The sequence below is a fragment of the Pelmatolapia mariae genome, linkage group LG6 (genome assembly GCF_036321145.2).
Source record: "Pelmatolapia mariae isolate MD_Pm_ZW linkage group LG6, Pm_UMD_F_2, whole genome shotgun sequence".
NCBI classification, from domain to species: Eukaryota; Metazoa; Chordata; class Actinopteri; order Cichliformes; family Cichlidae; genus Pelmatolapia; species Pelmatolapia mariae.
In genome coordinates, this window is record NC_086232.1 from 27,214,514 (window position 1) to 27,242,408 (window position 27,895).

The window sequence follows — 27,895 nt, forward strand, 5'->3', positions numbered from 1 at the left end:
AACCAAACACAGCATATCAGCACAAACACTTCATACCAACCATCAAGCATGGTGGTGGAGGGCAGATGATCTAGCCTTGTTTTGAAGGCACAGGACAAGGGCACCTTGCAATCATTGACTTGATCGTGAATTCCTCTGTACATCAAATAATTCTAGAATCAAATATGAGACCATGTGGCCAACAGCTAAAGCTTGATTGAAACTGAATCAAGCACACCAGCAAATCTACAAAAGAATGACTGGAAAAAAAGAAAAAAGAATTGAGATGTTGCAATGGCCCAGTCAAAGAACAGACCACAACTTGATTGAAGTGTTGTGATGGGACATTTAGATCTGTGCATAAACAAATGCCTCCAACCGAAGCAACATCCTAAAGAAGAGTGGGGAAAAATTACTCCACAACAAAAAGAGAGAGATACACAAAACTATTGGGTCGCTTTACTTCTGCTCATGGTGGTTCTAGAAGTTACTGAATTGATGGGTGCATGATTTTAACTGTTTTTATTTTGTTGTGTACCGACAAGGATGATGCTTTCAGTGCTTCTAATTGGAGGGTGACTGTTTATTTTGTCTTTCCTATCTTTATGACAAGGAAATTTTCACCCTGTCTGCATGGCTCTTTATAATATCAATATCACCTTTGCTTACAGATACAGTCACACATGATAAGACAGACTAGTTGATTTTAAGCTTTAACCTTTGCTCCCCATCTTCACTTCACCTTATCACTGTATCCACTTCTTTCTGTTTTTCTTATGTCAGTGTTTTATTTTGCAGACAGAGATAACGCAGGAGTTTAGATTAGCTGGCTTTCATAATGAATTGGATGCAGCAATAAAATAAATAGATTTACGGATAAAGCTAGACTGGACATTTTCTAAAGAACCGAAGCCTTATGATGACGCATAAAAAGGAAATTCAGTAACATTATGAGCTATCTGTTTCATTAATTTTCAAAGGAAGGGATTCCAGTTTTCCATGATTAATACTTCTCTGTCCAGTTCAGCTGAAAATGCCATTGGGTGAATGGAAACAGAGAGCAGACGAAGGCCAAATCTCCTTCCAGGCTTTTGCCCAAAACTTCAGTTCTTTCAGGGCAGCTGGAAATTTCATGCCCATTTCTGGACTTCTCTTTCGGCCTCTCTGTTTATTCTTCTTTCTCACTTCAAACGCTGGATTATGCAGCCGTTGACTTTGAGAGACGCAATATACTGTGTTAAAAACATAGACTCAGCATGCATTAATGAGGCATTACTACTTACTTTTATTCTGCACATAAATATCATACCAGAAGAACATAGAAGGGCAATTAAGCGATTAAAGCAGATTACATCTCCAGGCAGTGTTTGTATATTTTTCCAATTGGGACTACTTGTTTGCTTTGGTTCTGGTTCAAGTACTCCCTAAGTACAGATGTGATTTTCCGATGGCTCTTAACTAGTTTTTAAAGTTCTATACTTTACCACTGCTGACCTTACAAGTCATTGTAGAGCTGGGGGAAGTTAGGGGTTTACTGAAACCTTTGGCACACTTATGGGCATGTGTGTTTGAATATGTTAAGGCATGTTTTTCTCTGAGTGAGAGTAGCTATAATACTGCCCGGAGCTAGAGAGACAGGTAGAGTTAATGGCTCAAAAAACCTTAGCAAGTTCTCTGGAAACATAATTTAGCAACAGTATCTGTCAGCTTTCACCTTACACCTTTCAACAGCATTCTGTGACAATGTGTTCCCACTTTGTACATTAATCGCATTACCACCCATTCCTGTTCCACCCGCCATGTGACCCACAGGTCTACTTTTTTTGTTTTCTGTGTCTGGCTGATTTGGCTCTTTAAGGGCGGCAATAACATCAATTTACCCAATTAAACCAGAATGCGTGAAGACTTAGCACGTTGCTGCTCTCAAGCCAAATATGTAATTGAGCTAATAGCAGCTGTTCAAACCGGATCTTATAACACATTCACATGTTCCATTAGGAGCTGCACTTGCGAGCCAGCGGCAGAGTGACTGGCTCCAGATGTTCCTCAGAGTGCTGAAAAAAGCCTCACAGGACACAACAGAGGAGATGAGGAGATGTGTTTTCTGTCGCAATAGAAAAATGAGAATCTTCCCTGTTGATTTTTAAATACCCTAAAAGGATATCTATTTTTACCAGCTCTGAGCTTATAGGGCTTCATTTAATCATGTAGCCTTTCTTTGGCATAAAATAGATCGTGGTCCCATTAGCTGGCCAAATGATAAGGACACAGAGATTCTGTTATCATATTTTTGGCTTGGAAAAAGGCAACGATTGAGTCACATATCGAGAACAGAGCAGATTTGGGAAAATTCTGCTTATGTTTCTCTTTTGCTTCATTGTTAAGCGGATCTTTGTTTGTACTTGTTTCACAGATGTGTCCTGAGGTGTTTATGACGGTGTTTGTTTCTGCCAGTGAGAAAGATTTCTATTGTTCGTGCAGAGAAATTGGCATCTTATTAGCACCATCTATATAAACTACTGTTTCAAGGTTTGCTGCCAGGAAACCTTCCCAAGACCAGACAGCTGCGTTCTCAAGGGAAAGTTATTCTTGTTGTTGCTCCCCTCTGTCAGTTTACACAGAAGTTTTGGGGCTTTTTTTTTTTTTTTAACTTTTCTGTCATCATTCAGGATTTCCCCTTTTCGTCTGTCAAGCATTTCATATTCGAGCTCATTAAATCTAAACCTCCAGCCAAGATAATTTATGCATATTAAATATGATCAATTAATGAAACTCTTATTTTACTCACTTTATCACTGCAGCTGAGATTATGATTTTTGAAACACAGGTTCTTGGAAACATTGCGATTTTAAAGCCATATCCATTTGAATTCATCTCGTTTAAACTCTTGTCATTGCTTTTAGTGGTCTGCATTTTCAGTAAATTGCTTACATCAGTAACTGCTTTCCGGTAGGTCTCCAAGAGGCATGGGAAATCTGAAAATTTGATCTAAATACTAAACCGCTTAAAAATGGGTTGGAACCTCTGCAGTTATTTAAATTGTGGCCAGAGCTCCTGACCCAATGCTCAGGACAAAATGTAGTCTGATGCCGAGTTTGTTTGTGTAAATGAGCAGTCACAATGCTCTACACGTCGTTTTGTTTTAAGTTCACCTTTGCAAAGTAAAGAAGTAAAGAGAGTGGACCAACCCATTGTTAGATATACAAGGGGGAGTTCATTTTTCTTAGCTAAAGTTCCGTTTTACATCTGTAATCTATTGATATTGATTATACAATCGATACACGGAGGAGGAAATTCCCATAAAAAAGAACCTGTTTGGAAGTCATGTTTGGGAATGAAAACTTTAGTCCCTTATTTTTGTACCTGCCTACAGAGAAACTTCATTGGAAGCAAAACTCATGTATTCATACTTTTTCTAAGGAAAAAGGAAGTAAGGTTATCTGCACTATTTCATGCTGGGATCAAATAAAACAGAACATGGTTTATCAATATTTAAGCAGGACTTTATTGTAGTATGAATTTTGAAAACTGGTGTGATTAATTGTCAGTAGTTTCCTGTTGATGTCAGATAAAAAGAAAATGTGTAGAAAATAGCATTTCAACACAAAATAATTATTTTGTCAGGCTTAGAACAAAGAACGAGTGAGAACAGCTTAAAATTGAGATTTAAACCCTTAAACTTTAAATACTGAGGGCCCTAACACAAATTTAAAATCTAAACCTAAAGTAGGCCAGTGAGCCTTTTTTTTACTGAGCGCTGGTGCGGCGGTTTCTTCTGCGTCAAACAATGTGGGTTTTACAAGCTCATCTCTTCATCTGTGCTTAGTTAATGCTGGTTGTGTTCTTCTGTGGTATTGGTTTATGTGGCTCTGATCTCTTCAGCTAAATGCTCCTTGAGCAGCCAACTCAACTATAAATCTCAAATTTTAAGTGGATCTTGAGTCTAGAGGAGAATTTTGCCACATCACGGCTTGAGCAAAGAGTAATTGGTGTCTGGGGAGTTTTAATGAGACAGTCATTAAGGTTGCTTATGCTCCTAATGATACTAATGTGGTTGACGTCTGTTTGCATAGAGCGTAGCACTGCGTTAAACGGAACTGACTGCGCTGCGTTAAACAAGAAGTGAAACAGGAAAACAGCGCAGCTTTCTAAGATAATCATCCTTCCACTTCTAAAATTGCTTTAACACATTTTCATCTGCTTAGAAACATCTATTACACACTTCTTTAAAGACGCTAAAACTGAATATTAGTAGACTAGGTGGCAGAGACTTTGTTGCCCAGAGAAGTGCAGACAGAAACTGAGCGAGACTGACGAGAAGCCTCTATCACTGCGTCAAATCCCCGTTTCTTACTCTCTGCACCAGTTTAGACATTTTCAAGACAGAGTGTGTGCTGGGAGTGAAAGTTGGCCACTGAAGACCTTTGACCGTGACTGACACTAAACAAGGGAATGACGCTGGTTGTGATGGCATCAAAGAGTCCACTGTTTAGATTAACAGCCCTCCAAGTGACCCAGATCTGTGTGATGCTGTTTTAACAACATGGAATTAATGTCAGGAATGTAACATGTTAGACGACAGACAAGGACTACATGGTCTTTAGGTGATGTCACATCCTGCTGCTAATGTGCCCTTTAGAGACACAGCACAGGCATTCCTTGCATTCTCGTCAGTGAAGGGGAGTAGAGTAATTATACATCTTGTTTACATTCTGCAGCAGCTGTGAGTATGTTCACATTTCAAAGTAATCAAGTTACTTTTTGTTGTTTTTGTGTGTAGAGTTACCCACTGAATTATTTACAATTCTGGGCCAGAAGAGGAACCACTTGTATTTTATCTTGCTGTGCATAGCCAGGAAGCAGCCACACGCTTGTCTCATGCTCTTTCAAAATTACCTGGCCAACCTGTACTCCACTTGTGTTTCATTGTTTTGGTTTGTCCATGATAAGCAGACCTTCAGCTGAGCAGCACTTTTTTTTTGCTTGCATGCACACCTTTCATAGTTTTTGCATTTTTATTGTAATTTCTTAGTTAGCCAAACAAAACTTCTCACTAGTGAAGTTAAGCTTAAGCTGTCAGGCTGAGGTGAGCTTTCCAAGCTTTGCTACTGAAGTAGCTTCTGATCTTTGATCTTGTTTTGAGGGTTAATTTGCATATCTCACTGCACTTTATTATTGGACCATTAGATCCAGAATGCTTAAATCCCTGTGAATCCTAGGCTGCATCCTTACCTATAAGGTAGGAGCATAACATAACTCTGATCACAGACAATCACATTTTATGTTTTTATCTATGAAACTAATATGAGGAGAATACAACTGTACAGTACTGTGGTTCAAAAGTCCTCAAGCCATATGCTTTTATTTTGTTAAAAAAAGAAGAAGAAGAGGGAAACAGATTTACTGCATTCAAACTTGAAGCATTTCCAAGTTTCCTTAATTAATTCTCATAAATTCAGAAAATTAATATTTAGTTTATTATTAAGCAACAAGTTGTTTGTGCCACTTATGGCTTCGACCTCAGGATTTTTTTTTTTTAAACTCTGCCCACTGCTTTTGCAATTATGATGAAATCGGACATACAAATTCCTTCTGTTTAGTTCAAGCTCAAAGCACCAGAACTTCACCGAGCAACATTCTTGGATTTTTTTTTTCTTTCTGCCAGCTTGTCTTGCTGGTAATTTTGGATCCAATCAAAAACCAGAAGTTAAATGACCAGTGAGCCAATCCATGCTGTCATCAGAGATTCTTGTGAAGCAAGCTGCAAAGTGAGCATTTCCTACTACTTTGTGTAAACAAACTGTGTTGTTCAGTCCTGCTCCTAGACAACTGGAGCCGTTACCAGCCACCGCAAAAACCCAGGGCTCTCTGCTTATTAAAGACTGCCTTAATCCACAGTCAGCTTCATAAGCCCCTCTACCCCTTCCTCTCCGTCCCTTCCTCCCTTCTCCCTCCAACCTCATTCTTTGTGGGTTTGGGGTTGGCGTCACAGAGATGGAAGCCAGCTCTTTCTCCTCCATCTCTCAAATTTTCCTTTTCTTAGTACTCCCTCTGCTTCTTCTCCATCTTCTCTCCTTACTTCCTCCCCTCTTTCCCTTTCTCGGGACTGGGCGTTCACATTTTTTGAAACGGAGACTTTGCCAAAGCTCATGTCACACTGAAACAATGAGAGTTGGTTTGAGAGAAAACACAGGAAGTCAAGATGTATGGACTCCAGCAGGCCTGTGCCCCGGTAAGAGGGTGAGCCAGCCAGAGTGCGGTTTGTTGGTACGACCCAGCGGGTGATTTACCTCACACAGGGAGAACCCACTGAACTGAACACACACAGTAAAGTTCACCCAGACACTTGCCAGAACAATAATACACACATACTGGCATTCCAAATCCTCTACTTCCTTTTATTTTCCAACTGAACTTCAAGAAAGCAGCTCATCATAAATGGTCCAGAAAATTCCTGTTTTTTTCCAAAGGTCTTTAACTTCAGCGTCAGGCAGATCAGGATACCCCGCAGAAAAATTCAGAAAAGAAACAAGTATGGGAAGTAGACATGCATTTTATAATCAGTGTTTGTGGGGGTGTGTGTGAGGGTGGATTAACTCATCCAGACATCTACAAAGGAGGGTCAATTGAGCCTTTGTTGATACCACTTGAGAATGATCCTCTTTAGCTCATTTAGTTGTTGATGGTATCTGTTTATAGAGATCTAAAAATGAGTGTGGGGGGAGCTGGCCACACTCCATTTATCAAAGTGAGGAACAGAAGAAAGAAGCATGGAGGCAAGGGAGATATACCACTGTTTGAACATAACTATTTACTGTGTGTTCTGATCCTTACATGGGGCTTTCCACCAAAGGCCTTTCAACATAGCAACATGAAACAAACTGTGGAAATGGGAGTTGGGAAGAGAACAAGAGTAATCATTAACACGAAGGAGTCACAGTGAAGGAGTCAGCAGGGAGTACACTCTGTGTAAATGGCATACATATCCTCCCATTCTGCGGTTTAATGTGAATCATTAGGAAGCGTTTGCAGAACAAGTTTTTTTTTTATTGTAGCTGCTGTACAGTCACAAAGAGTGAACCTGCAAAAACGGCACATTGTGCTTTTCCTCCTGTCTCCTCCTCGTCTTTTAATTCCTGGCACTGTGGCTTCTCATCAACCATAGCTCCATATTTTGCACATATGGCAAAGCTGACCTCTTGCATAGAGGCAAGTCAAGCCAACAAGCACAAAGTTGTTTGTTTTATTCGGTGAACGCAGCATTAAAGAAACATCTGTTTATTTCACTTCATGCTAAGCTCGATGGCTTTTGATTGAGAGCCCACCACCAACAGATGCCATGCAGCAGGCTCCTTCGGACACTGTGCCAACAATCGTGACAGTCTGCAAACCGTTTGTGTGAAACAAAATCAAATTTGCACTCAGAGACACTCAAAAATGTATTAAATCCATTTTAAAAGTTGAACCAAACACATCAGCTGATAATTATGTTATTTAACAGGCCAGCTGTGGTCTGAGATGTATAAAGACAATGTTATTATGGAATCCTGAGACCAACAAAACAACTAACTTTGTGGGTCTCATCCTGTTTGCTAAACTTCTTCAGCAAAATGTCAGTGTTGGCACAGTGCTATGACAGTTGGGGTATAGGTTAAAATTGGCTTTGCTCTGCCCAAAAGTTTAAATATGCTGAAGAAAAACCTTGCACTGGTGTTTCTATCTGAGTAATTATAATCTTGTCCCTGCTGCTGCACAAAAAACATTGCAGTAAAAAAATAAAAACTGCAGAGAAGGTTACGTGCAATCATAACACAAACAGATAACGATCAAATGGCAAAGAAATTGGTAAGTGACACAGGAGAAGATTAAGAGAAGAAACTTCTACCAAAGTAGGAGAGGAAATGCCTGGAGGAAAGTGAATGAGCAATATGTAATGAATTCTTTCCATGGAGGGAATTTCCACATGCATGTAGGTTACTATTAGACTTGTCTAAATTGTATATCTTCTGTGTCAGTAGCCCCCCCCCCCCCCCCCCCACACACACACTCACACCACCACCCATCTGAATTGCCCTTCCTTACAGCCTTGACGATGACAAATCCACAGCTATGCAGCAATGGTAATTAAAAATCACATGCTAATGGATTAGGGGCAAATGACTATGTGACCATACACTTGGCAGATGCTCTCTGTGGCATTGTGGCTTCCAGTAAAGATGCCGTCACCAGACTGTTATCGACACATTTTTTTTCACTTGTTGACGTCTGTAGGTTTGTTTGCACTGCAAACTTTACGCATCGAAGTTATGTATTTATCTTCTAATTTTCCCAGTGTAGTTATCATATTTCAAAGTTCTCAGGAATTTGCTTTTCATTTTTTATGAATAAAGTGACATAACTTGCACTGGCAAAGAGTCTGACTGGTTGTTTGAATGTGTTTGCAGATTTACTTCTTGTCTTTATGAAGTGATATGACGACTCGCTGCCTTCAGTACAGACTTGAGAAAACGGATGAGGTAAGTGTATGAGGATAATTATAGCACCCTTTGTGTGAGTTTGCATGATCATTTCTCTGTCTGTCTGCTTCTTATGGCTTATTTGGATGTGTACAGTGTCAGCTATGAGTGTTCATGTCCTGGAATGCGTATGACTAAACCTGCATTGTGCGATCACTTGATGCCGCGGTGACACACACACACAGTAGCATCAGACACACCTGTTCACACCACATCACCTCACGAAGTGTCTGATTTTTTGGTCTGGTCTCTTATCAGGGCACAAGACGGCTATTATCTAAGTCTGCATGTATTCTACACTATAAAGTGTTAAAAGAGGTGACTAAAAAAAAAAAACCCTCCTTTCCTGTGCACTTACAATGCAGTGTATACATACATCATGCATGTGGCAGCATGGCTGTGTACATGCTTTGATGTATGTGCTTTTGACCGTGACAACAGGAAACCACAGACTAATAATTCACACAGTGGGTGACAGAAGCTCTGCAATGCCCAGTGCAGATACACGATCTCGGCTGAGAGGGTGCCGCTAACAGCTGCGTCATTTCCAGAAACAATCCGACCAGACGGTTCAACTGCCACCTGCCAGGCCTTTATCATCGCCTCACTGGCCTACATGTAATATTTTGTGTGTGGGACAGAGAGAATGTGATGGATATGCCGGGTAAGGGGTGCTGAAATGTATCAACTGGAAAAGGGAAAGTGAAGACATGACTAACATAGCATCTCTTCACTGTAACTACAGGTTCTACTAAATGTGTACGAGTGGGCTGGAGATCAAACCATCAACATTGCAAGTGGTGAGAAAAAAACCACACTGTAGAAAGTTTTGGCGGTAATGCTCAGATGCATATGTGTTAATTTCCATAACGAAAGCCATGCAAATAATAACATCTCCACACAGTAGACAAATTTTTAGAATATGAAAAGTGACTTGAAGTTCATTTACTTAACAAAATATGTAATATAAACCCTCAACTCTTCTTTGGAATACACTTCATGTAACTGGATGTGTCTTTTCTGAATTCATATTATAATAAAAATTCGGTGCCAATTTGAACAAGATGACTTTTCCTGATTTTGATTAGATGCAGCTGGGTTGTTTCTCTTGCACACTCCTTGATCCATCTCCTCATAAATCTGTCCCCTCATAATCTTCCTTCGGCCTGCTGCACAAACAATGTAGATGTAAAAAGAATGAAGGCTTTGTTTAAGTTTGCTTAAGCGTAGCTTAAATCTTAAATCATCACAGCTCTCTTAGAGCTCAGAGAGACTAATCTTCTCACATGTCTTCAACCACTGTTGAGCTTTGGGCCCTAACGCCAACATAAGAGAAAGACCTAGATTAAATCTGAAGTGCACTAGAAGAAGAAGAAGGGAAAAAAAACTTGTCTGCATCTCGCTCACCCTCAGTGGTTGCAGATCTCATTTCATGACTGCAAAACAAATTTACTGAGGAGCTGTTCGTATGGCAGAACTTTAACTGATTTCACACATGTTGAGATCCTTGAAACCATTGCAAAACAGATCTCTTTGCAGGAGGTGCTTTTATTCTCTTTTAGTAGTTTTTCAAGTTTTCTAGACTAGACAGTGATGCCCTGCATACAGAAAACAAGCATTCGACTATTAAAAAAAGGGTGTCAGAAAGAATTTAACTTGATTTAACACAACTTCTTTAGACTCTGTTGGAATTCGCCCATTTACTTAACTCACCAACACTTTTATTTATTTATTTTTTTCTGGCTTAACCCCAATACAGCAGTTTAATTTGTGGCCCTAAAGTCAAAATGTAAAATTTAATTCACTTCCCAGACTCATTACAGTTTTGAAAAACTGAATAACATTAACAAATCATATAAAACTTTTTATCTGTAAATGTGGTCCTACTTTAAACCAGCTACTTGGGGATAGCAAGTGCCACTATGAACAGTCATAGTAAGGACAGCGACATATCCATGCTTGGCCTACACAGTGTATCTCTTATCATCCCTGCTCTGCAGTGATAACACGTCCAGCTCCAGACACCAACACCACACAGACAGGAGACGCTGACGTTAGGATGTATACTGCACACACAAATGGCACGTACCCTCACACGTGCAACGATAAACTCCAGACATAAAAGATTTAACTTATTATTTCATATCAGAACAATCATTTAATATCCTTTATTATAAATAATTTTTAACAAGCCATTGTTGACTTTGACCAAATCTAGATATCATTAACAGCCTGACACGATGGGGGTTTTAAATGTTTTCCTCCAGACTTTGTGGCCTTTAAAGGAAATAAAGTATTAATACATTCAAGTCTCCCAAAGCGGCCGTTTCATAATCTTAAAAATTAAGAAATACATTGTTTGTATAAATAGTCTGATATCAAGTCACGCAACTATAAAACAATAGCAGAGCCACACACAAAATAGGTTTCCTGTCTCATGATTCTCTGAGTCGTTCCAGTCTGCCAGCTGCACTGATAACTCTGTTTAGACTGGTTATTCTGCAGATATGTGTGTCTGACGTGAAGAAAAGTTGTGCTCGTGTTTGTTTTTGGTCATTGCTGGTGAGCCGGTGAGAGATGGGGGTTTATTTGAGAAAGGGGGAAAGGAGATATGTAGAGTTTGAAAGCGAATGACATATAAGTCAGGTATGCTGGGTCATGCAGAAATAATGTCTAGAGTTTGTGCCCATAGTTCACTGACACATTTTGTAAAAATTTACTGAGATTAAAAAGAGAAAGTGTTCAATTAATCTATGGAATATAAATAACATTTAGACAGTCAGAACAATGTTTACCTTAGTGATATACTGGGAAAATGTTCTAGTCAACTGCCTGGTTTAATCATCTCAAAAGTATCGTCTTGATGCATTCTCAATCATCCAGGAAAGTAAATCTCCAAAAGTTGAATCTGTTCATCTGGACGTAGCGTTTTGTGGGAGAAACGTTTCGTCACTCATCCAAGTGACTTCTTCAGTCTCAGCTGACTGCAGGTTTCCCCAACCTTTATAAACAGAACATTTGCATAATGACTGAAACCAGCCCACTGAAGGAACAATGGGCTGTGAGGTCAGTTCCTTAATCATAATTATGCAAATTCCCATGACCATTGATCAACAATCACTGACCAAAACCCACTGATCAAAGAACACTGATCAATGGCCATGAGTACCATTCACAGAGAGTTGGGGAATGGCTGCAATCACAGCATTGTAAGATGGCGAAAGATGTACCCTTAGGCCCCCTCCTCGATTCAGAGATGGTCTTTCCCTCTTCACGTAAATGGCCATCTTACAACACTGTGATTGCAGCCATTCCCCAACTCTCTGTGAATGGTACTCATGGCCATTGATCAGTGTTCTTTGATCAGTGGGTTTTGATCAGTGGTTGTTGATCAATGGTCATGGGAATTTGCATAATTATGATTAAGGAACTGACCTCACAGCCCATTGTTCCTTCAGTGGGCTGGTTTCAGTCATTATGCAAATGTTCTGTTTATAAGGTTTGGGGAAACCTGCAGTCAGCTGAGACTGAAGAAGTCACTTGGATGAGTGACGAAACGTTTCTCCCACAAAACGCTACGTCCAGATGAACAGATTCAACTTTTGGAGACATCTCAAAAGTACAATTTGAGCCTTAGTTACTTCAACCAAATCATTTGTTTACCTGTCTGTGCTTTGAGCCTAAGGCAGAAGCTGACGCATGCAGTTTAACTATTAAAGAGTGTGAACTAAAGGGACGCACAAAAACAGATGAATGCAAATAAGAGGCTTAGTAATGCATTGATGTTTGCCTGGGCAAAACAGGCAAACAAGGGCCTGTTCATGCTGGTTGAGTCAATAAAAAAAACATCTGTCTTGAATTCAGTGTGACATGACAGTTTGAGAAATGTTAATGTTCAACAAAGTCAAACACTAACCACATATAGATCGTTCATTAGGTTGGACAGAGTGAGCACGCGCTGGCAAGCACCCCTTTATCCTTCTTTTCTTTATTATTATTAAATAAAAAACTGAAGCTAAATTTATAATGTGACATGTAAGAATGATATTTGATACAGGCTGATCCTTCATTTTGAAATATACTGTTGAAATGAGGAAACATTTACAGCTGCAGTAAAAATGGATTCTTGGAACATGTGGAGTGAAACAGAGTCCAGTTTGTCACAGAGTTAGCACCTCTCAGTCCCCGAGGAGACGTCGTTCTCTGACTAAATGTTTAACAGAGGCCAGGTCTGAAACTCCAGGTGGGTCAATTATGGTCACTGTTGATCTGATTCGTTTCATATGCACCTAGTAAAGTTAAATTTCAGTTATATAGAGTCTTTCAAGATAAATATCCAAAAGTGCTTCACAACAAAAATGCTGGAACATAAAATCAAAAAATTGCCACAAAGCAAATTTTAAAAGATGAATTTTTAGCTGCCTTTTAAACGAGACTAAGGAGTCCACAGATCTCAGGCTCAGAGGGAGAGAGTCTGGGCGCCACTTTTACAAAATCTCTGTCGCCTTTAGTTCTCAACCTTGTATGATGGGATGGGAACGTATGGATGCAAAGGTTCACTGATGTATGTGAAAAAGTCAAAACCAGAATCTTAAAGTGGACTCTCAAGTCAACGGGGAGAGAGTGCAACTGAATTAGCAAGGATGTGACATGTGAGTACTCCTCGCAATGGCATCCCGAATAACCTCAGACGTTCCAAGGATGCTTTGTTAAAACCAATGAACAGTGAATTACAACAATCCAGATGTGATGACATGAAGGCATGGATAACAATTTCCAGATCAGAGTGCGATGCAGTGGTATACAAGTTGGCATTTTTTAGCGCTGTTTGTTAAGCGGCAGTCCTATAAGCATGCCGATGAACACTCCCTACTAGAGACTTTAAACAGATGTGACATTCAAATGTCCTGAAATGGGGCAGCATAACTGTCAAACATGCAGTTTTATATCCCACTAACCACTGAAATTTAAGCTCATTTAGATAATGCTTCATATTAACTGCCCAAATATGTGGCTGGAGGCTTTATCAAAATGGCTTCTAAGTGGAGTGACTTGCTTCTAGAAGCACGTCTGTCCTTACTTAATTTATCAATCATTTTGCTGCCTTGACAACAGGAAGCAGTCTGTTGTTCACAGTCTGATGTTCCAAGTTGGAGATTGATGACAATTCCATGGTGACCACTATGTGATTGACAGCTCAATTTGCTTTAGCAGCTCTGACAGAAGGAGAAGCTGAAGAAGATGGTACACTCGGTCCTGTGAGGTGTTTTTCTTTTAATCAGCAAAATCAGTGACAAGAAGCACATCAGTGCAACGCGCTCTTGCACGGTCCTGCTTCTGTAAATAGACCGAAAAAGAGGAACAGAGTGCTGGTTGTTTTGTTTTCCACAGTTCTGTGTGGCATAAAGTTCTCTTTAAACAATATTCTCCGAGATACTTTACACAGAAATATGTCTCTACAAGCCTAAAGTTTGAATCATGACAGCCTTGATTATTTAGAATTTATTTTTGGCAAAATACGTTGGCATGAGCCTCGGCCATCCTTGCAGTGGAGCAGACAGAGAAAAAAATATGTTGGAAAAATCATATAATTGCATTATCCAAAGCTGGAATCTAAAATTTTTGTAATCTGCATGTTGTATTGCCAGTTGCATTGTCAGTATAAATTAACTGGGCTTTTATTTCTCAAAAGAAGAACGTCAGAAGTACCTCCTCCCACTCTTCTGTTGCAAGAGTACCAAATGAAATGTGTGTTCATTAGCCACAACAAACTATCCCCAGCAGCTCCATCGTTTACTCTGATTGTTAATATGTTAGACAGTAACAGCAGATAAAGTAGGAAACAAAATACAGATTTCTTGGGCCAGGAGACAGGCGTCACATGCAAGGAAAGCAAGTCAGAAACTTTTCTGTGTGGACTAAAGGATTTCTGGTGACGCTCTTTTTATTGGATTTGTTGACAATGATGAAGGATAAGCATGGAATGATGTGATCATGCTGTTGACACTGCTGTTTTCTCTTTAAATCTCCATTTTATGTTCATAACATTCAAGCCAAATTAGAGCAGATCCAGAGTTTTCTTTGTGTACTCAGATTTGTTGACACAATTTGTTACACCTCCATCACCTCAAGCTTCTGACCTAATTCTGCAGCCTTTCTTTATCTGATGTCAAAGGTCAACAGTCAGCGGTCAATGCTGTCTATCAGGGGCCAGACAGAAGTCAAACAGAGTTCGAAAACACAAAACTGCGTCTAGACATCAAACTAAAGCAAACGTTTCATTTGCTGGCCTCTGCACAACTTTTGTGTGTTGCGTGTAAAAGGTCATTAATTAAAAACAATGCAACACAGTGTCAGGCCCCAGGGAGACTCTTGAAGTTTTCTCACATTTAAATGTTTGACATACAGTACATAAAGAAAGAGTCCCGGAAGCATTAAGCTCTCCCAGACACTGAGTAAGAAAGCATTCATCATGCCGTGATGCCAGGTCCCAGGCTGTTGCCGTGTTTACTCAGATTATGGTAAGTTTCCTTTTTGCCTGGCTGAGAAACAAGCTTTCCCACACTCGTGAAGCATGAAAGGGCATAAGGGCACTTTCTTTTTTTTTAACCTGCTTCTAATTAGTGTGTGTGACTCATCGGAGAGGATGGGACAATAACCGTGCTGCTCATATGCAGGCATGCACTTGAAATGAAATATGCAAACACACACTGGTTTCAAGCTTTAAGATGAAGATAAGATTAAATGCAACTCAATTACAAAACATAGTCAGCAGCGATTCAGCAGTGATGATGAAACTAATCTCAACATTTCATTTTAACATAAAGGTCTCATTTAGCCGGGCACTAAAAGCTGAAGGAAATAAATGCATTCTTTGGCTGCATCATTCAAAGCTGCTTCAAAGCCAGTGCTGTTCCATAAAGCATTAAAACTGTTCACTTCCTTAAAATCGCACATCTGACATCCATCTAACTCTAGGCAGATTGGTCCCAAAGGAATGCAGTAAAACATCTGAAATCAAACAAAAGTGCTGCTGTCATTCAACTTAGTGGCCCAATAAACAACACCACAACTGATGATACTGACAATAAAGCCAGAAACGACATTAAATGCAGGAAATGAAATGTGAACAGAAAGCAGACATTTTTAAGCGAAATCCTCCAACACTCGCACACATTCAAGAACTTACACTTTCTTTTATTCTTAATGGAAACAAACAACCCAATTTGTTATTCTATAATCTTCCTATTGTCAGTGATCTAAATTCTTTTTGACTAACACAGTCGGTGGCGCTCATCCTCGACTCCATTTGTTACTGCTTCCATAACAACACCCACATGTATAGCTCCATTTTTTATTTTTTATTAAGGCTAAACTAAGTTTTACAAATGCTATTCAGAAATGAGTAGCCTACGTGGTGAAATTTGGGGGACTATTTTCCCCTGTGGTTAAATACTCATTGGGTAACTTATACATGACCCTTATGAAAAGAAAAAAAAACAACAAGGGACGTCATCCAGCTCTTTGGCTGTTATTGATCACTTTTGAATAGCTTGGAGATCAACGTACAAAGCAAGATATACCGTATGGATTTACCTGCATGGCAAATGTTTGTGTTAAGGGTGAATCTTTTATGGTATTTTTCTGGCAGTGGCTGAATAAATATACATAAATATACATTCACTGGTCACTTTATTAGGTACAGCTTGTTAGTACTGGGTTGCACCCCCTTTTGGTTTTGAAACATCTTTAATTCTTCATGGCATAGATTCAACAAGGCGCTGGAAATATTCCCCAGATTTTGACAGCATCAAACAGTTACTGCAGATTTGTCACCTGCACATCCATGATGGGACTCTTCTCTTCTTCTCTTGGCATGATTTGAGCTTTGTGATTATCCTGCTAAAAGCAGCTATCAGAAGTCAGTTATGCTGTGATCACGCAGGGAAGGACATGTTCAGCAAGTGTGCCAAAAAAACACCATTACACTACCACCAGCTTGAATGACTGTTGCAAGGTAGGAGGGGCCCATGCTTTCATGTTTATGCCAAACTATAACCTTGACACCTGAATGTAGCAGAAGAGACTCCTCGGACCAGGCAATGCTTTTCCAATTTTCTGTTGTCCAGTTTCATTGCTCCTGTGTAGTCTTCTGCTGCTGTAATCGATCTTCTTGAGGGTTTGCTGCATTGTGCATTCAGAGATGCCCTTCTGCATACATTGGTTGTAATAAGCGGTTGTTTGAGTCACCTTCCTGTCAGCTCGAAAGAGTCTAGCCATTTTGCTCCGACCTCTGGCAAGTCATCAACAAGCCATTTCCAGAGAACTGTCGCTCACTGGATATTTGCCTTTTTTTCTGACCATTTTCTGTAAACCCCAGAGACGGTTATGCGGGAAAATCCCAGTTTTTTTTTTTAACATTCAGACCAGCCTGTCTGGCACCAACAACAACCATGCCACATCCAGAATCGCTTAACTGATGCTCAGTTTGAACTTCAGTGAGTGGCCTTCATCATGTCTACATGCCTAAAGGCACTGAGTTGCAGGTGATTGGATGATTTGAAATTTGCATTCAACAAATAAGTAGGCTGTTCATGTGTACTTAACAAAGTGTCCAGTGAGTGTATGTTATATAATAGCAGTTGTTTAAAGTTAAAAAGAGGGCGGGAAAAGCTGCATTGTGGTGCATTGGAGAGAGGTGGGAGGGTGGGGTGTCATTAACAAGGAAAAAGAACAGGGGGAGTGCTGATAGGAGTAATTGAAAGCACCCAAAGTACTGCAGACAAAAAATTTGTTTTTCCATGTCCCTGGAAACATAAGCAGCACACATATATGCATGCTGTAGTTCCTGGAGATTCACCAGGTCACTGCATAACTGCAAAATGTCTCTGCACTATTCATAATATCTCTGCTTAACTCTGGGTTAGCAACATTTGTTAGGAGAGGGTTTTGGGTTTTTTTTTTAATCCAAGGGTGTGTGCTGTGTGTTTCTAAGAAGTGCCTTGTTTAAATATTACAGTTGTGAGTAGATTAAAAAAGTATGAATGTGGGGGTGTTTGAGTTTTTGCACAGCGTAGTCATCAAGAAGCAAAGAAAATGTAATCTTACGGAACAGCTACAGGCCACCTAGCTAACCAAGTCAAGCGTTAAGAAACTCCACCCAATACATGTCAATACACACTCAAAAACACGCATGCACACACGCACGCACGCACACACACACACACACACACACACCACAGCGATCCTGCAGGACCTCAGGACAAAAGATGTAGTAGGGGATCTAAATTCACAGACTTCTCAGACACTCAGATAGTACTGTGCAGGTGTGTGTGTGTGTGTGTGTGTGTGTGTGTGTGTGTGTGTGTGTGTGTGTGTGTGTGTGTGTGTGTGTGGTGCATGTGTGCGTGAGTACACACATAAAAGTGTAACAGTGTTTCATTATGTGGATTTAGAGTACATTAAGAGTTATAATCTATATGCCAGCGAGTTGAGTGCAAGGGCTTACTATAAAATAAAGGGAAAAAAGCAGACAGAGGTCCCCATTTACTTTTTATTGCCATCCACATGGGAGGAACCTCCACGGCCAGAACCAGATGGGGGGTTTAGTGTGCATCTTAAACCCACTGTAAGTGTCTGCTTTTCCCCAAAACATAGTTCATTATGACACAGTGAAGGAAAGATAAGAAGTGAAACAAGACTTCTAGTGATATCACGCAGAATGAGCTCATCGTTTTTTATTATATGGTCCCTGAGGCCAATAAATTACACCTCAAGTATCAACGCAGCGCTTTTCTGCAAAAGGGTTACATGTTTAATAGCAGCTGACTTTTTGCTCGAGTGGAAGTTGAGCACAAGAGACAGAGCAAGAGAGAAACAGAGCGGCTGAGCCTTTAACCTGCCTGTAGTCATAACATCACGTCTTTGTCTTTACACACAGTGGTCTCAGTCATACAGGGTCCTGCTGCCAGCCTGCATCATTTCTTATCTAAGATTGCCTTCAGCACATGCAGAACAGGGCAAAACATGAATTTATTGTTGTGTACTGTAGGCCATTCACAGAGGGAAGCACTGGGGCAAAACTGTCTAATACTTCTGAAATAGAACCTGCTTCCTTAATCAGAACCATATAATTTTAACAGGCTTAGACTAGTCAAAGCTGCAGCTGTGTTGCGTAAGTATGTTATATAAAATTTCTTCTTTTAAACAGTTTGAAATGTACTGCCATATTTTTTTTACATTAAGACATTATTTATATTATAACACTGAAGCATGTTTTGCACTTGTATGTGCTTATAGCTCCTAAGTGTATGGAAAATGTATTTCTACCAGACATTTTGTTTAAATAGAAGGTAAAATAAAAAAACCTTTATAGTCTATAATAACTTAGATGTGCTGGTGCCTAATGGAGGCAAACTAATCTTGCTGTTTGTACTGAGTTCAGTCTGTTCTTTTTTTTAAACTGTTATTTAGATTTCAGTTTATACTGAGTCTCCTGTGGTTAAATGTAATCTCGAACACTTCATCAATGATCTTTTTAAGGTATTAGTTCTTCAGTATTGTCTTTCTATGCTAGTTTATACAACTGTATAAAAGTCTTTAGCAATGACTCAGTTGAAAGCCAATACTTGTTGAATATCTATTGAAACATTTGAAAACATAAATGGAAATAGAGTATATATGCAAAAACATAGATAGTAAAAGTCTAGGGAGCTTGAAAGTCAGTATTAGGTATGATCACCTTTATTTCTGAACATGACCTGTACTCTCATAGGCAAGCTTTCTTATACTGTCTTTAAGTAGTCTTCAGGAATAGTTCTCCAGGCTTCTTGTAGTAAATTCAGAGCTCTTCTTTGGATGTTGGCTGCCTTTTGTTCTGTTCTCTGTTAAAATGATCCCACGCTGCTTTAATAATGTTGAGGTCCGGGCTCTGGGGAGAGGCAGGGTAAGAAGCAGGATACACCTTGGATGGGTCTCCAGTCTGTTGTTTGTCTGTTGTTCGAAAACCATTCACACTCACATTCACTAATTAAACTAATCCCACTGACTGCATGTCTTGAGACTGTGGGAAAAAGCCAGAGTACCCAAAGAGAATCCACGCACACATGTGGAGAACATGCTGAAGGTCGGTGGATTTAAACCCAGGACCTTCTTGCTATGATGACTCAGTGCTAACCACCACACCACTGTGCTCCCATGTTCCATTGTGTGAGCGTGTGTGTTTTGCTTTCTGTCCCAGTTTGCTTTTACTGGACTGACAGAATGTTTGGAATCATTTTCATATAAAAAAAATATTATATTGGCTCTCAGATCCTTCCCAGATGGTTTTGCATGGTGGATCAAATTATTATTATTATTTTTTTTGCATTCTGAATTCTATCAGCTTTGACATTTAGACTCAAACTGACAGTCTCCACCGTGGTTTACAGATGGCTGTAGATACTTTATATCCTATATACATACTGATGACGATTTGAACCAGAAATGTCAAATTCAGATTCATCATTCCATAAGACCTGTTGCCGTCTCAGCCTTTTCTCCCTGTTTCCCTTCCTTAGCAGTTCCTTCTTCACGTCCACCCTTTCACTGAGACCATTTCTGTTGAGGCTGAATCAAACAGCAAATGCAGAGGGGCAAGATGCATCTCTCAGGTCCTGTGTCAGGTCTGTGCTGGATCTTCTGCTCTTTCTTAAGTGCATGACTTTCAGATACTGTTCATCCGCTGTGGGTAGTTTTCTTTTATGCCTGCCACTTTTTTTGTCATTCACTTGTGCAGTTTCCTCATTGTAAGGAATTACATGGAAATCTGCCTGTGTGAAAGTGTATAAGTATAAATAAATGAGGGATGGCTCGAGACTTTTTTGTGGTGCTGTACTTCAGTACAAATTCCTGTGGTACTGAATTACTTACGTACTTCAATTTCTAAAATATATGAGAGCGTTGTGTGCTGACTTTTTATAGTAAGCTGTATCATAAAATTATTCATATGTGCAACCTGTTAAACAGATAAGCAGTGAAAAGAAAGTTCAAAAATGCAGCATTTACATATTAATACAGCAACACTAATGACTATCATAGACAGTCCCTCTCACAGGCTCCTTTCAGCATAATGAGCTCTGTCACTTTTAGCACTTTTACTAAATTTTATCGTATAAGTTCATTTAGGTCCACGTGTAAACGTTTGTAACACAGACGTAATCGGCCTTCTCTCACGTGCAGCTGGTGACGCGGGGGCACCCTCTGCTGTCAGAGCAGCTCTACACAGCAGAAATGTCGCCGCTCCTTTGCTTGTTTCCTATTGGCTGCGTGCAGTCATGTGACCAAAATAGAGTCATGGCGGCCTCTGCTGCAGTCCGGTCGAGCATGGGACTGACTTTGAGGCTTTCTCGAGTTATCCCGGACTGTAGCACGTGTCCACTGTTCAGGTTAAAGTGTAATGCGAAAAATGTGGCTAATTTACAAAGGAGGGGGTCCTTTGATAGTCTCCGGACGATAAACCGACACTTACAGACGAGTATAGGTGAGTGGTGCAGCCTGCTAACATTTAGCTTAAAGCCGGTTTTCCTGTCAGGACTGTTTTTTTACGATGAGTCTGAATAAGTGCTCATAAGTTTTCTTCTTGGTGAAGTTTCAGTCATCGGCGATGCCAGCCAAGTTTGGCTTGCAGGAGGTCAGTAAAATTAGCAGTAATCTGCCTGGAAAGCCGGTTCAATAACACTTGTGTAACTTCGTTTCAGCATTCCCAGTTAGGGATGTGAAACTTGGGTGCAACAAGTAAATCAGTCCCATTATCAAAGTGAAGGAGCTGATGTCACCTTTGAATACTCTCACAGTAATGATGGCTGTGTTGCTCTTTCCCCAGGTCTTTACCACAGTGAGGAGGGGAGCTCCAATGCAGAGGACCCTGAGGATGTGTAAGTCAGCTGAGGCTTTTATTGTGAAATAACAGGGCATGGTGAACTGCACATAAATGGATACATCGTAATACTTTTAAGAAGAATTGTTATCACAGCTACTTCTGTCAAAAACTAAAGCCGAAGTTACACGTTAGTGTAAATGGAAAAATTAAAACTCACAACCAAGGCAGCGGCTGGATCCAGTTTAAAAGCACCCTAAACCACTACAGAGTGCTCATGTGAGTTATTAATTTGAGAGCACATACTTAAAAATAAGTGGACCTCTTGTTGCATTTAAAGTTATTCTTATTTAAAAATAAATAAAATGCCAGATAAGATTAAAAAATAGACCTCTGATACTTAATAGATAAAATCATTTATAGATTTTCAGACTTCATTATTTATATATATTTTGGATATTATAAGTTGAGAATGGTGAAATAAACACTTGAATTATGGCCAAACGCACATAAATGTCTGTTTCTTTGAAAAACAAAAAACAAATTTACTTTAAAAGCTCATCTAATCTTGACAGATCAGAGTCACAGACATGAGATGTTGTATCACCTGTTTGTTTGTTGCTTTTAATAGTTTGTCTTCTATTCAGTGTCAACGTGGTGTATATAGATCGGTCAGGCCAGAGGATCCCTGTGAAAGCTAAAGTCGGAGACAATGTCCTCTACCTGGCTCACAAGCATGGCATTGACCTGGAAGGTGAGGGTCGTTACAGATGAACTGTAGATGAACACCATTATCCTTGCACCACTGTCATTGAGATATTTGTGTCTTGTAATATTTAGGAGCCTGTGAGGCGTCTCTTGCTTGCTCAACATGTCACGTTTATGTGAGTGCTGCTCATTTTGACAAACTGCCAGAACCTGAAGAGAGGTAGGACTGCTACCAGTGCCATCTCGTTTAACCATGTCACATTAAGTTTGACAAATCTATGTGATGCAGTTCGAAAGAAAATCATTATTATTGACACATATATCCATTCATAGGGAGGATGACATGCTTGACATGGCGCCGATGCTGCAGGAGAACTCCAGGCTGGGATGTCAGATCATTCTCACTTCGGAGCTTGATGGGATTGAACTCACCTTGCCCAAAGTCACCAGGAACTTCTACGTGGATGGCCATGTCCCCAAACCTCACTGAGAAGTAAAATAGAGGGTGAAGATGGGGTGTGAAGAAAAATTGGAGCTTTTAGCTTTGCGCTAGGCACCATATGTACTGGTTTGAGTTTGGGAGGGGGGTGCAACCATGAAGAAAGGCATGACAAGGATAGAAAAGTCCGTAGCAACTCCCAAGATGTCTTAACAACTGACTAATTCTACAGTTAACCACTGACAGGACAGTCCCTGCAGATCAGGCAGAGTCAGACACTACATCTCACAGTAGGTGATGTTACTTCGGGGGGGAAAAAAAAACTTTAAAAAACGAAAAGATGTTTAACAAATCCTGTATTTTTTTTGTTTTGTTTTGGGGGGGTTTGTGGTGTGTTCTCAGGCCAGCTTTAAGACACAATTCAATCAAACTGTTCTTTTTTTTTGGAAAAAAAGAGAACTGCAGGGGGAGACTTTATTTAACAGAGTTAAATCTGTGTGCTGATTAATGGAACATTCCTTGTTACAGCTCAAATGCGCACAAGTATCACAAGATTGTTATCGTTTTGGCTAGTCCATTATTATCACTCTTGTCAGGTATTATATGCATAGCATTTACTTTTGTATGCACCATGCTCATTTATACATTTTTGTGTCTATGATGTAGAAGTACATGCTCACTGCCACAATCATCCTATTCTGCAAGACAGAAAAAAAGCCATAAACAGTCATGTTTGCCTGATTCTTAAACACGGGCTCCTAAGAAATCAAAGCAGAATTTATACTGTTGAAACTTATTTTGTATTTGCTCCAAACATTTCAGAAACATTCATGTGAATTGCATTTCAGATAAAAAGGTGTTTTAAAGCATTTCTTTGTAACTGTCAGTGATTAAGGCTTGATTAGAGGATCTGGTCCAGCTGGATCCACAGCAGGATGGTGGCAGTGGAAGTATGTCTGCTTGGAAGCTGGTGATCTTCATGTTACCATTGTTTAAGTTTACCACATCTACCTTTTACTCAAGTCTACTGTACTTGTCCAACTTGCACACAAGTGAATTGTGTATTTTATGTCTAATGAAATACAAATATTTTAAGTTGTGCAATAAAATCTGTTTTAAAAGCCATTTTGAATAGTGCACTCATTACCTGGGGGCCTGGGCCTTCCCAAAAAGGTCATTGTGCCCCCTCAGATGAATTCTACTGATGAACAACTTGAAACACTTCAGTCACCCAGGTTATTGCTGCCCAAGCTGAAGTTAATTGGTTAACCAAAGCTCAGTGCTTCTGCAGCAGTTGCAGAAAATGGCATAACTGTGAAGGATAGTGAGGTTGGAGTGGTTGAGCCTAATGCAAGTCGGGTTTCAGGAAGCATCCCTATGAATTTGGAGCTAAAAAGAACCAAAGTGCAAAAAAACTCAACTCGCAACCGTTAAGCATGTGGTGAATTTAAACGTGGCTCTTGCTTTTGTACACATTTTATTTTATAACCTCATGTGTGTGACTGCTAGTGCAAATGTACATCAGTGAAAGGTTGTTAAAAGTGAAATGGCAACTTCAACCAGATAGCCCCCTGTCAAAGTGGTTACCTGGTGATGGCCTTAACTCTTTAGCCAGCAACCTTACAATAACAACTCAAAGGCCACGATACCGACCTTATCACTGACTCACCAACAGTTAAATAACCATTACTGGCTGCATGACTAGCTAACAGTCATTGCCGGGGAAAAGAAAAAGGTTTTGTCTACTCGCGTATCCAGGCAAGCAGCAGCTACAAAATGAACAGGAGTTAGGAGTGGCAAAGCTTTTATACCCAGACAGGCTGTAATCTAGCAAACGGAAAACACCCGCGTACCTTCTTCTGGCCCCAGAATCTGATCCAGTCATAGCAACCAGCTTCAGTGGTTCGAGTTCCCCAGTAAATCGACACGCTTAATCTTTTATTTGACGACGGATTGAAGATCACGGGTGAGCGTCGAGATTGGTACTCCACATGAATGTCAGGGTAGAGTGGGCTGAACGCTTGTAGTTAGAGTTAGACCACGAGTTTTAAACGTGTTCATCTCATGCCTCATGATAAAGACACTGTTAGCTAGAGGCCATCGCAGGTCAAAAACATAGAAGACAAAGATCGATTATGGCAGGAGGTGAAGGTGATGCACGATTACAGATAATGGTTCGGAATATGCAATCATTTAACTTAACGGGTGCTTACTGAGATCTGATACTGAGTTTACATGAAGTGAGTCAGTGCCTACAGAGTTTATTTAAATATAATCACATGCTTGCATGCGCTATAGAATTATCTATTTTAGATGAAACTTTTAGGCCTTAGTTCATTCATGGCCTGTAAGAGAAAAAAAAAATCAATGATTTCAAAAGCATTCATGTTAACGCATTAACGTAATATTAGTGGGATTTGCTGCTGCGCTCGCGACGGCTCGACGACCGCGAAAAATTTAGGGTACTCGACGTTCTAGAAGGCAGGAAGTGCGATATTTGACGTTCCCAAACACATTTAAACGCCACAGAAAAGTTTTGTTACAGTCTTTCCGGTGAGTTGAACTAGTTACATTTTTTTAAAAGTTGTTTTTTGATACAAAAACAAACATAGCATTAGCTTATCTGCTGTAACTGCATGCATATAATTGGCCGCATTAGCTCAGTTTTAGGATAGCCTCAGGTAGCATGCATGGACCATTCTGCAATGGCATGACATTTTCTGTTTCACCTATGTGCATTAATCCATGCACAAAATACCAAAACATACGTTTGCTGTGTAAATTACACGTTTTTTCTGCGACAAAATGTAATTTATTAAAAAAAAAATTGATCCAAATATAACAGTTAAAATAGTGTTGCGCCTATCTTGTCTGGAAAAGGAAGAGAAAAACATTGTTAGTGACAATAAAGAGGAAGTGATGAATGATTGACTCCTGTGCTAACACCAAAGGTAGACAAATGTCAGTCCTCTTAATATAATTTGTACATTCCATTCTTTTCTGACCAGATTTAATGTGTCGCTCTAATAAAACTCTGTTACCCAGTATTACCAAAAGAACCTCCTTGACTTTGAGTCTTACAATCGACTCCTAGTATCTTTTTCTGAGCAGAATGTGTATATAAAAAAACAGCATTTCTGTGATCCTGAGTATTTATGTCATTTGTATGTCATAATGTATAAATAAAATTAATAAATTAATTATCTTGATAATTAATCTTGTGTAATACCATACGGTTACTGTATAATTTTTAATAACATGTTTATAAATTACTTTCTTAGCTGGCAAGAAATCTTTTTAATCTGTTTAATCTGTTTCCCTTGTAATAGACGTAATTATTATATGAATTGTGTATTTAAAAAAATAAAAAATCAGAATCAGAATCAGAAAGGGTTTTATTGCCAAATGTTGAGCAGGTTTACAACATTAGGAAATTGCTGCGGTACTTAGTGCAAACATACTGTCAAAATAAATAAAACTTTGAAATTAAATAGTGAAATTTCTACAAAAAAAGTGTGACTATTTAAAAGCTGGGCAAGGTAGATCTTAACAGCTGTTTATCTGAAATTTATAGAGTATTTATTAATGGTCAATAATTTATTAAAAATAATTTGTTTTTCCTTAAATACGTAACGGGAAAATTACATAGCGTCCAATTTAACCATCTTTGAACCCTAAATTGTCTTCCAGTTATATGTCCCAGATATGTAGGCCAAATGACACTATGCTATTATTTTTCGTTATATAAAATATTTAGCTGCTTGCAGTCAACTTGTTGCTTGTGGACTGTTGATAGAAACTAATATCTTTCAATGACCTGTGGTAGGAAGCATATTTGTCATGTCAGAGGTGTAAAGGGCTGAAGGTACAATATTTTGTAATAGAGAAAAGACGAAGACTAGAGGGAAAGAATAGGGAAAACATGCACAGATTTACCTCAGCTAGTCCTAAAGCTATTTGTTCATATTCATGTTGCAGACTCTGCCTCAGTATGAGTACAAAATCAAGGATGCAAGCTGACTTTATCCAGGGAAACCAGAGCAAAGTGGAACAAGATTCTCCCCAGTCTGCACTCTTCTACCTTTTCCAAGAAGTTTCCAAGCTTGTATCCCCTATCCACAACAGTTTCCCAGACTCAAATCTACCCAGTGAATCACAGATTAAGACATATAGCCAGGATCGTTTGGTTATTAAAAAAGAAGAGAGTCCACATTCATTTGAAGCCTCTGCTAGTTCTGACCAGGACACTCTAGAAATGAAAAAGGAAGGCGATGCACATTCATTTCATATCTGTAATGGTTCCTGCCACTGTACTTTGTCTTGTTCGCTTCCATGTAATGAGCTGAAAACGGTAAATGAGGAGTGTCAAAGCAGCAATATCACAACTACATCACAGTGTGAACGCAATAGTCCCTGGAAAGTGCTGAGCCTGATCAACTTGCAGTGTGAAAAGCTGCTTCATTTGGAAAATCTTGATATGTTAGACCCAAGTTCAGCCTCGTCTGCCACAAAATCAGGCTATTCAACAGTCACATTATCCACTGCAGCACCAGATGTTACAGAAGCTGCAATTGAACGTGGTGAATTCATGTTAGGCCCACCTCCTCGTCTCTTTGAGAGACAAGAAATCACACTCAGTACTGATGAAAAAGTGACAGGAAGACCCACAGGAGATGGATTTAAACTACAGTGCTGTGTGAAAAACTCCGAGATGGGTGTTCAGCTTGAAACTGCTGAAAAAACAGACACTGACAGAGCAGACTTGCCGGGAGACAGTACAACAGCATCTCTGCATCCTCAACACAACAGCAAAACCGAAGTTAACTTCACTGTCAACACGCAAATTGGGTGCAGCCAGGAGTGTGAGAAGGATTGTTCTTCTAGCAAACAGGATATTTTAAATGTACCCTTTTTTGATTATGCTTTATCACAGGCACACAATGCATGTCTTAATACTAAGCTAACTTGTAATTCAGATGATGAGACTTGTACTACTCTATCAAAGCCAGTACTGTCACTAGATATTAATGCAAATCTTACTTTATCTGTGGAAGCCCAATGTGACAGCAGGCTGCCTCCTCTGAGCCCCATCCAACTTTGTTCACAATCACCATCACTTACATTCAGCGCTCCAGAGAATTCTCTCTTAGGTTCAAAATCAGATGAATGTGCAGATGCCCCCATAGATGGAGACACCCCTCCAACTGCCCCGATAAAATCTTCTGCACCATCCAAAGCAGAACTTTGGACAATGCAAAAGGAGGATCACGGTTCATCTTTGCACCAGTGGAGAACTAAGACTCCTAGAAAACAGCCTCGTCCCAGTCGTAGTGTTGATATTCAAGACCCAGACTTCCAGGGAGTGACATTCAGGATGGACACGGAGCTAGACGAAAG

General features: G+C 39.7%; 1 protein-coding gene across 1 annotated transcript; it reads left to right on the plus strand.

The window, feature by feature from the left end:
* Positions 1-20,821: 20,821 nt before the first annotated feature.
* fdx2 (ferredoxin 2) lies at positions 20,822-23,641 on the plus strand. Its single transcript, XM_063475335.1, has 5 exons — positions 20,822-21,015; positions 21,358-21,409; positions 21,999-22,105; positions 22,192-22,279; positions 22,393-23,641. The coding sequence occupies exons 1-5, from the start codon at positions 20,829-20,831 to the stop codon at positions 22,547-22,549; spliced, it is 591 nt and encodes a 196-aa protein (XP_063331405.1). The 5' UTR covers positions 20,822-20,828; the 3' UTR covers positions 22,550-23,641.
* The last annotated feature ends 4,254 nt before the right edge of the window (positions 23,642-27,895 follow it).

Bases quoted from the DNA above. Each gene is read 5' to 3' on its own strand.
- fdx2 (XM_063475335.1), top strand. From the start codon at position 20,829: ATGGCGGCCTCTGCTGCAGTCCGGTCGAGCATGGGACTGACTTTGAGG. The intron at 21,410-21,998 runs GTAAGTCAGCTG...TCTTCTATTCAG, and splicing joins GCAGAGGACCCTGAGGATGT to TGTCAACGTGGTGTATATAG. The intron at 22,280-22,392 runs GTAGGACTGCTA...ATCCATTCATAG, and splicing joins CTGCCAGAACCTGAAGAGAG to GGAGGATGACATGCTTGACA.